This window comes from Solanum tuberosum, unplaced genomic scaffold (genome assembly GCF_000226075.1).
Source record: "Solanum tuberosum cultivar DM 1-3 516 R44 unplaced genomic scaffold, SolTub_3.0 scf00213, whole genome shotgun sequence".
Classification (NCBI taxonomy): Eukaryota; Viridiplantae; Streptophyta; class Magnoliopsida; order Solanales; family Solanaceae; genus Solanum; species Solanum tuberosum.
In genome coordinates this window covers 207,276-220,070 of record NW_006239141.1, presented here as the reverse complement: position 1 = coordinate 220,070, position 12,795 = coordinate 207,276, and the positions used below count along the sequence as shown (strand labels likewise).

At 33.5% G+C, this 12,795-nt stretch overlaps 1 protein-coding gene across 1 annotated transcript; it reads left to right on the top strand.

The window, feature by feature from the left end:
• The first annotated feature begins 4,192 nt into the window (after positions 1 to 4,192).
• LOC102593503 (uncharacterized protein At2g24330-like) lies at positions 4,193 to 12,271 on the top strand. Its single transcript, XM_015312770.1, is given in 7 exon segments — positions 4,193 to 4,458; positions 5,366 to 5,600; positions 5,603 to 5,653; positions 7,134 to 7,278; positions 10,792 to 10,901; positions 11,125 to 11,542; positions 11,640 to 12,271. Coding segments are annotated over 6 exon segments (1,218 nt in total). The 5' UTR covers positions 4,193 to 4,458; positions 5,366 to 5,375; the 3' UTR covers positions 11,909 to 12,271.
• Positions 12,272 to 12,795: the final 524 nt, after the last annotated feature.

Below are 12,795 nucleotides of genomic sequence, written 5' to 3'. Positions count from 1 at the left end.
TTGATACAAATTTTATTTTGTCTACGAATTATTGACTACTATACGAAAGAAAGCAGAGAGAGAAAGAAAGGGAGAAAGAACAATGTACAGAAAGAAAGAAATGGAGAAAGAATAACGTACAGAAACAAAGAAAGAATAACAAAAAGAAAGAAGGAAAGGGATAAAGAGCGAGAAAGAGAGACAAATTTGAAAAGGCTAGAGACAAAAAAAAAAAAAAAGAGGCGAGAAAGAAAAATAAATATAATAAAATACACAGTATTGTTAGATATTGCTATAAATGGTAATAATTGAAGAGTATATTTAAAATAAGTAATTATTTTTTAAAAGGGATCCACTCAAGTAATTAATCCTTGGGAAAATCACTTACGTGTACACTTTTTAAAAAATATTTACAATATTTGTCGACATTATTCTTTTAACCATATATAACAATTTCGCTGAATGGTAGTACTGCTAAAAGTTGCGAATGGCAGCACTTTTTGCTAAGTTTAAAGGAACAAAATTGTTTTAAGTAAGTATCGCTAAAGTTGACAAAAATGGTAATAAATTAAAAGTATACTTAAAAGTGGTAATTATTAAATAAAAGACCTTCACTTAAGACACTTTAACTATATGGGTGTCCTATTACCCCACGAAAATAGTGAATATCTTTGTAAATAGATCACTTTAACCCGTTTTCTCTCTATGTTTGTTTTCACGCAAATAATGCGCGTGAATTATATATTTTTCTTCCAAAGAACGAATTAATAAGTGACACGTGTCAAAAAATTTTAATCTATTATTTAATTACTTCCTCTCCCCAACTTTCCCCAGTTCTTTCAAAGGATCCATTTTTTACGATGGGTGCTTTTACTCGATTTGGTCTCCTTGTTGCCTCTTGTTATGTTTGAAGATTTAAACTAAAGAAAAAAATCTTCTTTTCTCTTTAGTGAAGGTAAGATTCTAACACTTTTTATCCTAAAATAATTCCTAACCTGTGTTTTCCTCCGGAAAATCACAAATCCATGAAGAAAAAATATGATCTTTATCAAATACTAAATAAACATGAAAACCCTAACATGAAAATTTCTTGTTTGCTCAGCTAATCCCCCAAGAAATTGACCAACAAACGTCGAAATTGAAATAGATAATCTTCAACAGAAATTTAATTGAAGTGTATTTGAGAAGAAAAATAAAATTGGAAGAAAGAAAGTGAGAAATTGAGAGAAAAGAAAAGAAAGTGTACCATTTACCTTTATGAAACGATTCGGGTCGGGTTAATTCCGTATTTTATTAATATTTAAATTTAATTAATTAATTAAAAGGAGAGTGTGCCTCACACGTGTGAAGTTGATGAAAAAACTAGTCAAAATGCTCAATTTACAAAGATATTTAATACTTTTGTGGGGTAATATGACATTCGCATAGTTAAGGTGTCTTTTTAAAAATTCGATACAACTTCAAGTGTCACTTTATGTCTTTTCTCTTTAAAAAATGACCTTTTCAAATTTAAAAATTACAATAATTACCAATTTAAAATATTTAAAAGCTATATAATAACATAGGTTGACTCTCAGAATTCTATCAGGCTCACATATATTGGGATAGAAAAAATAACACATATCATTTTAATATTACCAAAAAAGTATTATAAATAATAATAATTAACAACTTAAAATATCTAAAAGACATTTTAAAAGGGTTAATTTTATAATTTTATCCATATCACATAAATTAGGACAAAGTGACCAGTAATGTACATTATTTCAAAATTACATAAAAATATTATAAATCACAAAAATTAATGACTTCATACATTTTTTTTAAAAAAAATCTATCGTAAAAATACTATAAATCATGATAATTGACAACATAAAATATGTTTTGAAAAAAAATACAAAAAATTCCATTGATTCTTGAAGTGAATCTATCGTAAAAATACTATAAATCATGATAATTGACAACATAAAATATGTTTTGAAAAAAAATACAAAAAATTCCATTGATTCTTGAAGTGAATCTATCGTAAAAATACTATAAATCATGATAATTGACAACATAAAATATGTTTTGAAAAAAAATACAAAAAATTCCATTGATTCTTGAAGTGAATCTATCGTAAAAATACTATAAATCATGATAATTGACAACATAAAATATTTCAAAAATGTTGTATGTGGGTAGTCTTATTATGCCTTAAATAGCATCAAAGAAAGTACAAGTTTGTGATCAAAAAACTTATTCATTTATCCACGCAAACAATCGCTTCAAAAACTCGGTTATTAGCCCCAAAATATACCATTTATATTATTGGGCCCGTGCATAGCACGGGCAACATTATCTAGTAGTAACATAAGGCTATGTATGATAACATTTGAAATCATAAGTATTAAAAGTTTTATAACTATACATATAATATGACATGTTTGAAGCATAAATTTTAAAAATTCTATGAATTTTTTTAAAAAGTTGAATTTAAAGTCAATGAACTTGAATCACCTCTAATTTAATTATTTTTTAATCATTAAATTCTATTATTGAAACTATTGTATTTCATATTGATTGATGGTTCTTGCTTATTTGTTCATATGGACCCTTGTTAGCTAAAGTTATTTAAAAATTTTGTCATAATATTTTATACGCATTATTTTTATGAGTAAAAATGTATCACGAGTTTTCAAGAAAATATTTTCAGTTTCAAGTGCATTATTTCTAGTAAGAATTCAAGAAAATATATTTAGCTTCAAGTGTGTTATTTCTAAAAAGAGTTCAAGAAAGTATATTTAGCATCAACAGTCATATTTAAAGAAATCATAGCCAATTTTTTAAGAAAGCATGTTCAGCTTTATAGAAAACATATTTGAGCTATGAGAGAAAGTGTAGTCACATTTTCAGAAAAAGCAAAAAAGCATAATCGATTTGTTCTAAATAAATATTTGGAGTAAGGACTCAAAGAAAGAGATAGTTTTCTCCTAAAGTGGGACATCTTTAAAGTTATTGAGCACAATTGCATGTTTGAGAATGGTATTGAACATCAAGTTGGATAAAGATTAAAATAATGCAAATCTCATAACTACGTCACTAGCAAATGATAGAATCTTATGGTTGATTCGGCCAACTCCTCAGAAAGCCCTTGATAAGAGTTCACATATTGAATTCATTAGTTAAGTTCGTCCTCTATCCAGACAAGATATATTATGGCTTTGGCAACATGAGCAAGATGTTATATCATCATGAGATTAATGTGAGATTTTCAGCTAGAAAAACTTCCTAAGAAAAGTGAAGTTATATTATTTCAATATTTTTTATTGATGCATATTTTAAATTGTAAAGTTTTGCTATTAAAGTACACATGCACGTTTTACTATTCAATTGTCTTTATTTCAAATCATCCTTTAGAATTATTCATTACGTTTAGTATTTTCAATCTTTAGCTAGTTGTTTGATTCAACTATTTTACATATAACACATTTTATGCAGTAACACCATTTACCACTGCATCAAATATTCAAAATTGGCAGCATATGCATCACTGTGAACTAAATCTCATATTGCTTTCGTTAGATTTCTGTACTTTTGGAGGGCTCCAATCTATCTAGAGTATTAATAGTTATTAGATGTTATTAGTAGATTATTTAGGTAGCCCATAACCTCTTGTCCCGATAACTTATCTTCAGTACATTAAAAGGTCTCATAGACAAACCAATTGAATTACAACTTTCAACATTATTTATATATACATTTTTAATAAAGTTATTGTGTTTGCTTTCTAAATTTATTATATGCACATCTTTAAAAAACTTTCCCATAGTTTTTAACTTGTTATAGCCTTCAATATAGTATAAGACATATCAAGTTATCAAGCGTTTATTTGGGACCAACACGGATTTCAAATGTCGGCCACGTTTAAGACGTAAGTTCAAAACGTAATATTAAATCACGTAGCATGAAAAAATTATTATGTTATTTTTATTCATATAAAAAGTATTAAAATAATTAATTTCCTAACTAAACGAATCTTAAATATTTTGAGACAGAAAGAAGTGTAGTATAAGTTTTTGATTCCGGAAAATGGGCATGACTTGTGAGAAAGTGCTAATTTCTATAATCATGAACCCTAGGTCCCTAACACACACCGCGTTGGAGACGTTCACGGTCTCACGTTTGAAAAAAAATAGGGAAAGGGGCCACCAGCTAAGCCATTATGGCCATCATTGATTTATTTCAATCCCAAACCACCCCCCTTAAATTCAATTCTTCCTTATTTCCATAAAACAAATACAGGAAGTAGTACTATTTATTCTTACCTTCTTCTCGGGGCCTCCCGATCTACTGTTTCTTTGCTTCCGGAAGTTGCATAACGCCTCCTCCTTTCATCATTTCACCTCTTTTTTTGAATTCCAATATTACTACAAACCTCTCTCTCATCGCCACTCGATCTGCTTCGGAACATTCAGCAATCGATCGGCTTTAATCCAGGTATAAACTCCTACGTTGAATTTGGTTATTGATCGTTCGACTGATAATTTCTGTTGATTTTCGCTTGGAAATTATATATTTAATCTTTTGACTTGAATTATTGATATGTATTTTGTTTGCCTGATTCATTTATTGTTCATCAAATTTGTTTGATGATTTTGGAATACGGAACTGTTAGTTGATCTTTGGAGTAGTTACATAGTATTGTTGGAACTAAAGTGATAGTCTCCTTATTGCTTCTGAAGTTGTTGAATTGGGTATGGGATAGTGTTGTTTTGGAAATTTAGGCATTATGTTGAGTCTTGAACTGTACGAAGAAGCATAATTTTGACTGTATTCAATGTTGTACTCCCTCTATTCCATATTAACTGAGGTTTTTTTCATTATTCAAAATAATTGAATTGTTCAAGGTTCAAGATGTATGTTTGGATTTTTTTTTCATATTTGCCCTTTCATTTATTGCAGTTTTATATTTTCTAGGAGATAAATTACCCTGTTTACAAAGTTATGTTTATGATTTCATAAAGGGCAATAGTGGAAATTATGATTTAAATTATGTGCTTGTGCATTGCCTCACAAATTCAGTTAATATGAGATAAAGGGAGTACCAAATAATAGAAGTCATTTTATGGCAGCAGAAAAAGTTTCAAATGAAGGAGGAGAGAGCAAAGGTGTTATGGGATGATGCTTAAAAATGCATTCTTTTATATGTAAAGTCAAGTAGAAAGTGTATATTTAAAATAAATGCATAATTTGAATTTTACTGATGGTGTTTAACGTGAATAGTATGGCTGTTAAATGGGCATTGTATTTGTATCATTAACTTCGATGCTTCTACAGGGCTATTGTTTTTTTCTCTCATTTGTTGCCTTTCTCCTTCACTCATTTGAATATATATGCGCTTTAGCTTGTAGGAAATGGCTGCTGAGCCTACAAAAGAACATGTTGATGTTGCTGACACTGAACCTGTGGCATCATCTACTGATAATGAAGAAAAGACAAAAAAGAAGAAGAAGAAGGGAGTTTTTTCAATGATATGGAATAGTTTATTTAGGTCCAAAAAGGATGATTTTGAGAAGAGATTGCAGCATATTTCCAAGGAGGAGGCTGCTGTTATTGCCAGAATCAATAAGCGATCCCAAAAATTGGAAGAAGGATGACAAGGCATCTCATTGTACTTTCTGTACTTTTTGAGGTAATGTACTGATTTCTAGTGTATGTTGTGATGTAGAAAATTAGAGCACAAATCTTTTATCGTTAAAAAGATTTATCTTTTCTAAGCTTTTGAATTGGTTGTTTTTATCTGTATGTTCATGGTCATCTGGCTTTCGACATATTAAGTTTGTTTTGAATGCACTTCACCAAATAGTGAAGTGATTGAGTGGAGAGCCATGACAATTCTAAGTGGCAGTTTGTGTGTGTTGAAAACTACAACATTTTTCTTCTAGTATTATTGCCAGAACATGGTCACACTTCTTTTGTCTACTCCTTCTGCCTTATTACTTACCTTCTCAAATAGAAAAAATGTTTATTCCTACTAGCCTAGTATGTTATTAATCTCTTTATTTTTTTCTGCCTTCCGCCTAATGAAGTTGCTGGATACTTAATGGCAGTCGTGAAGAAATAGAATACATTCTAACTTCTAAATGCGCAAATCTAGTTGATGGTCTTTCCTGAATCTATTTAATTTTTTCCTAATTATATTGAGCATAGGTGAAAAACAATTTAGTTATCTGATGAGCTATTTGATTATCATGTATAACATGATTATACAGTAACTACATCTGATAAAACATGAGAAAGATGCCAATACAGTCCATTTGAATGTTTTTCAACTTTTTTTAACTATTTGATGTGTAACTGAAAGCTGTAAATGGTTACTGGATTTTACTATGCTTTTTTGAGCTAGAAATTTCTTTTATGTAGTTAAAGCACACTGTGAAGATAGGGCAGATCTAGTTGAAAGCACCCTTCTCCTCCAACCTTGAGGGAGATTTCAGTCAAAGGAGAAAAAAGTGGGGAAGGGTCATTTTTTACTTCGGGGGAAGGAAGGGTTGGGGGGATGGTGAAGAACTATAGATCTAGGTTTCTGTATAAATTGAAACGAGTATAAGCCAACATCTTTTTAGTTGAACGGGATAATTTCCTTTTGAATATCATTAGATGAATCTGACATGATATAATCTATAAATACATCTTTTCACTTTGTTAGGCTACTTCCTCTTTGAATTTCAACGGTGAATTGACAACAATGTAACACTGACTATATAATTTATTCCATTTCAATTGTGAACAATGACAATTGCGTTGGGAACTTATAAACTCATATTTTAACTAATTTGAGATGTTAACTTCATATCAATATTGAGAACACCAGATAATGTCATGAAAGATTCAAAAAATATACATATGAAATTGTAATCTAAACGGAACTGTTGCGAATACTATCTACAGATTTCATTTTTTTCGGGCATCCTGGTGGTTTAAATTATATTAAGCCTGCACTTGTTGCAGATGTTACTTATGCAGGTTATTATGTATCTATTTGATAATCAGTGTGTATCCTTTATGTTATATGGGTATCTGACTGCTTGAGGTGCTTATTATATCATCACATGTATATTATATGTTTACTTGTCTTATGGATGTCGTATTGCGGCTATTTCAATTTTCAGGTTATTGCAGTGGGTTATGCTATCATGACAACACGATCCCTTGACCTGAACTGGAAAATGAGGGCATTGAGAGTTTTACCAATGTTTTTGTTGCCTGGCTTATCCTTCATTACATATTCAGCGATTGGAAGTTTTACAAGGATGTGTAAGTAATTAATGGTTGTTAGCTAACCAAAGTTCTCATACTACTCATTTCATAGTCATAATGTCTTACATACTCATTTACCCCTTTTCCTTACTGTCTCTGCTTTTGATGCTGAATGTGAAATAGGACTTTGATTTTTATGGCAAAATGGTAATTGCCTGAGAGATGACCAGGTTATTTGTGGGTGCTTTAACTTGGTTAAATAAATGTGGTATACATGATAGAGCCAGTGTCGTTCAAGCAACAAAGTAAGCATGGATGATTAATTCCCTGTTGCTAACATGTCAATGCCTTGATTAAGTAACATAATTCGGGGGAGGGTGGGGTGTATGTAACATAAGTAGCGTGTGAGAACAAAAAAGTAAGTCCAAGTCAGTATATCTTTTCATTTACAACTACAACAACATACCAGTGTGGTCCAACAAGTGGGGTTTGGGGAGGGTGGGGTGTATGTAAACCTTACCATTACTTTTGTGGGGTTAGAGGTTGTTTCCAATAGACCTTCGGCTCAAGAAAAATCATTTTTCAGAATAGGTTTGAAAAAGATGCAAGACTAAATAAATTATGGTGGAATTATTGAAGAAAGAAAAGTACTACAACAACATACCCAGTATGATCCCACAGGTGGGGGTCTGGGGAAGAAAGAAAAATACTGATAACAAAAATAGTAAAAATTACCAAAGTAATAACAATAGTAATCAAATTGAAGAAATAAGATAATGCTATCATAATAATGAAAATAATACTGGGTAAGAGAGCTGATTGCTTCTTTTGCAATTACTAAATGGGACAAGGAGGTCAGCAGACATCAGTCTCTAGTGATGAACCAGGATATCTTTAAGAGTGGTAGTCACATCTTCCCACATCTGACAGGTAATTCCATTATACCTGTAAAAGTTCAGATTGCTCAACTCAACATAAAGCAAGACTATCACTTGATGAAAAGGGAGGAAGATCATGTATATAAACTGCAAACTAGCCAAGTCCTTTCAAGTTAAAGATTCCCGTACAGAGTTCTTCTGGATGTGTTCCCTCCCATAAGAAAGAAAAGATTACTAAGAATTTCCTTTTCTTACATTTTCTTTCTTTCATTCTCTCTCTTCTTTTTCTTCCTTTCCCATGCTACTACCTTCTCCACCAGCACCACCACCTTCCCTATTAATGCTAACCTTCTGTTAGTGCCACCAATTTCAAACCCTATTTATGATCAAAACTAAACCAATGAAGCAACCATTTTTAGTTTGGGAACGGAGGAGAGGAACTGACTGGCGACCTACATGGAATGGAGGAAAGAAATTGCTGGTTAATTGTCAGATTTCATTCAAGTATGTGGGGTTATTTTTCATTGGGAGTTCATGAAATTATTGTATTTGCTGGCTTGGAAGTTTTCTAGTAAAACAAGTTGGAAAAGTCTGTTGTTCATCCAATTTTATTCAAGTTTTTCATCCTTCTTATTGCTTGCGACTCTCTGTACAACTGAGCTTTGAGGTTATTTTTTCTTTTCTAGGTTAAGTATCAAAGATTTTGTTGGTTCTACTCCCAAGTTTGTTTATTTCGCTTAACCAATTATTTAAATGATTGTTTCTGTTATCTACACATGCTACTGATAGGTATTTCAGTGGTGAAGTGGTGGTTAGGGTGGTAGAGGGTTGGAGGAAGAAAATGTAGGAAAGAAAGAAAGAACTGAAAAAAAGGGAGAAGAAGACAGATAGAAGGGCATAAGGTGAATAACGAGCCACAGAGAGAGGCTGCTAACAACGGAAGAAAGAGAGAGGTTGCTGACAGCAGAAGTAAGAAAGGGAAAAAAAAGAAAAAGAGAGAAAGATATAAACTAATAAAAACATCAATAGAGGAAAAATGGAAATAGAAGGTTATGAAGTTGGCATGTGGAAAGCAAGGATTGGCATGGAAATCACTTGCTTTCTTAATACTGGGATTGACCCAAAAATAGGGTAATATACCAGTTCGAAGCTGTTCCGGGGGCCATAGCTCCCCACAAAGTCGTGTCTTTTTGGACATCAGGGATTAGCTTAGGAAAGCTCTGTGTATTTTTCCCAAAAAAAAAAAGGTGAGAGAGAAGGAGAACGAAGCAAACAATAGACAAGAAGGAAAAGAAAGGAAAAGGGGATGAAAATTGAAAACAACAAGGCAGAAGCTAGAGTACATTTTTCAAAGCTGCTGTCGGGTTTGACTTAATGGCTGATCTTTTTAAAGAAGTATAAAGTGGTCCAAGGTTAGTGCAAACCAAGAAAATACACTGATTGAATCAACTTTGTTAGAGCAAGTGTATTTTCTTATTTGGGCCACAAATCAATTTATTTTTGCAACAAACAAGGTTTATCTTTTAGTTATTAACAAAGCAAAGAAAAATTCAATAAATTGGACTAACCTTGACCACTTAACACAACTTAAAAGAAACAAGTTTATATTGAAAACACTTGGAAGTAATTAAATAGATAGATACTAGCCACATTGTTAACCAGCTAAAAATATTTAACTAATTCTAAGTAGGTATATGTATTTAACATTCATTTGCAGCACACTTTCCTTTTATCCATATTCTTTTTCTCCACAACATATTGATATCTCCAAATCAGAAAATTTAAAAGATACCGAATCCGACCTCTAGAACCATAGCCATATCAAATACTTGCACCTGTGTCCATGGCCCCATGCAATATAGGTTTCATGAATTCATTCGCTGTGATCCTTGTAGAATGCATGCTGTCATTTACTTTTTTGCTTAAGCTTTTGTGGTATTGGATATTGCAGTTGTGTGCTAACCCATCTTTCTAGCCTACAGAAAATTCTCTGATTGGACATTTATTTGGGGGGGGGGGGGTATGGACTACTATAGTTGAAGCAGACATTGTTGTGGGGGAAATTATGACGATGAAAAGGAACCATGAAGATGCTGAATTGATTGGTAACTGGACTGTAGCAGAAAGCTAGTGGCTGTAGAAGCAGAGGACACTGCTTTTTAAAGTTACTTCCAACCTAAAGAAAAGCTTATGTAAAATTCAAATGGAAACCTGATTATTTTGATGAAGCTATAATGACATATCAGAGCTCATAGTTTATCTTATGCTCTTTTGATCTCGAGTACTTTTTGATTTGCACATATTCAAATGGTTGAGAGTATATTTGATTTTGCTTTCTGATTAATGTCAGGCTCTCAAACAACATGAAATTGTCCATGACCTGTATTTTAAGGTCACCTTGTATGATGTTATTGAAAAATACAACAACTTACCCAATCCCACAAGTGGGAAAAGGGCAGCCTGGTGCACAAAGCATCCAGCGTTAGCTGAGATGTTATTGAAAATATTGTACAAAATTTAAATCTTATTTCATTCCATGGAAGTTTCCTTTTGGCTTTTAAAAATCTTCCTATTTGTCTATTCAGCCTTGTGGCTTTCACTGAATTTGGCAGGTTGTCCTTGGTCATGAAGGCCTTAGAAGAATAGTGTTTCTTGTCTCACTTATACCTTACCCTTATGTGTGTTTGTGCAGGTGAACGTAAGGACCAGAAAACTCTAGAAAAACTACGAGCTGAAAGGCAAGCCAAGATTGAGGAACTCAAAGAGAAGACAAATTACTATATAACGCAACAGCTCATTCAGGTGATCGCCCATATGCAAGGTTTTGGGCTTATACAAGTTTCACATGTTATTAACCATGAATACTGTGATCAGAAAAAGGAAAAAAAGAACCATGAAATTGCACTCTGAGAGACTTATTTAGTATTACATTTCTCACTCTTTTGTCCTTGCCTCTATTGTCGTGATTTTCCAAAAAACCTTTTTTTGACAAATTCCAAGCATCATTGTTGAATCTTTTGTGCAGAGATATGACCCCGACCCAGCAGCTAAGGCAGCTGCAGCCACTGTGCTTGCATCCAAGCTTGGTACAGATACTGGCTTGAAAGTGTATGTGGGAGAGGACACTAAGCATAATGTCCCTACTGGGAAGAGCAACGATGTTGAAGTTGTGCAATCTACTGGGCTGAGAAATAGGAAGCAGGCAAGGTCTAGTAGTCCAGAGAGTGCTGTAATAGATCATCCTGGTGCGGAAATGCGTCAACAGGCACAGCTTGAAGGTTCTGATATGATGCAGAATCAGCAAACGGTTGTTGAGCATTACAATCCGACAGGTTCCAGCACACAAGATGGAGGATGGATTGCACGAATTGCAGCGTTGCTTGTAGGAGAGGATCCAACCCAGTCTTATGCACTCATCTGTGGCAATTGCCATATGCACAATGGTAAGAACTAAAGAATTCAATGATAATAAAACCCAATTAGTGGAGCAGATTCACTTAAAGAATGGTGAATAAGTAATGGCATTACTATCATTTGCAGGGTTGGCCAGGAAAGAGGACTTCCCTTACATAACCTACTATTGCCCTCATTGCCATGCCCTGAATAGGCCTAAGCAACTTGATGATCGTGTCTCTGGTACCAGTACCCCTAACCTTGGTTCCACAACTTCTTTGGCTGATGTTGATTCGGTCAAACAAGTCGGTGGATCTACTCCGGATAAGATACCCGCATCAGCAAGTGGCAGTCCTGTAGCAGCTCCAGTGGAAACAGAAGGTGATAACATAGTGTCCAGTGTTTCTAACAGCTAGTAGATGGCGAGTTTTGAATAGAGTCGTGCAGGCGAGTGCTTTTTTTCCCTATATATGTGTAGCGGGTTTTTTTTTCTTTTCTGGGTAATGTGTAACTCTCTGTTGTATACATAGTAGAAACATATTCAACGATTCATACGGTAGCTTCCCTGGAAACTTTTCTACAGGCGCAATATACCTCAATTTCCTCCAATTTGTTTCTTTTGTTTTGAGAAATATTAGGCCATCAGCAGAGCTTTGTGAGATTTTCTGACTGCAGAGTTTGCAGTTCCTCTCACGTGTATTCTCTTCTTGAATCATTTGTCAAGTACATTCTCCTACATGATTGAGTTTGTATATTATCCAAGTGAGCTTTCCTACTTCCATTTTCACTTGCTTGGCTATTTGTTTTTGCCTCTTTTTTCTTATTGTTGTGAATAATCATTGCCCTTCCATCGGCCCGAAGACATCACACGAGCGAAACAAAATTGTCAAGAGCTACATTTCAGGTACGTGTATATGGCGCCATGATTGTTAAGGTGGTTTGACATTTGTGCAATGACACCAACATATCCAGTGTAGTCCCACAAAATCGTCAAAAATTAAAGAGTCAAGTCTTTTTGGAAACGCATCATGAAGTGTGCTGGTTGAAGTGAGATTGTCTCACCGGATTGTTTCGAACATAATGAATGAGTGTGTATTTGAATAAATTCAATTCATCAACACTCTCATCAGATCTCGTTGGCATGCCTCACCAAATGAAAAGAAGTCATAGGAGCAACCCGCTCAGTGGTTTGGGCGTTGGAGGTCTCAAGTTCGAAATCCCTTGCCAGTGAAAGCAAGGGGTTTGCCTTCTGGGTCGAGCTCGTCGCATCAGACTTGCCTAGTGCAGGTTACCTATGTTTTAC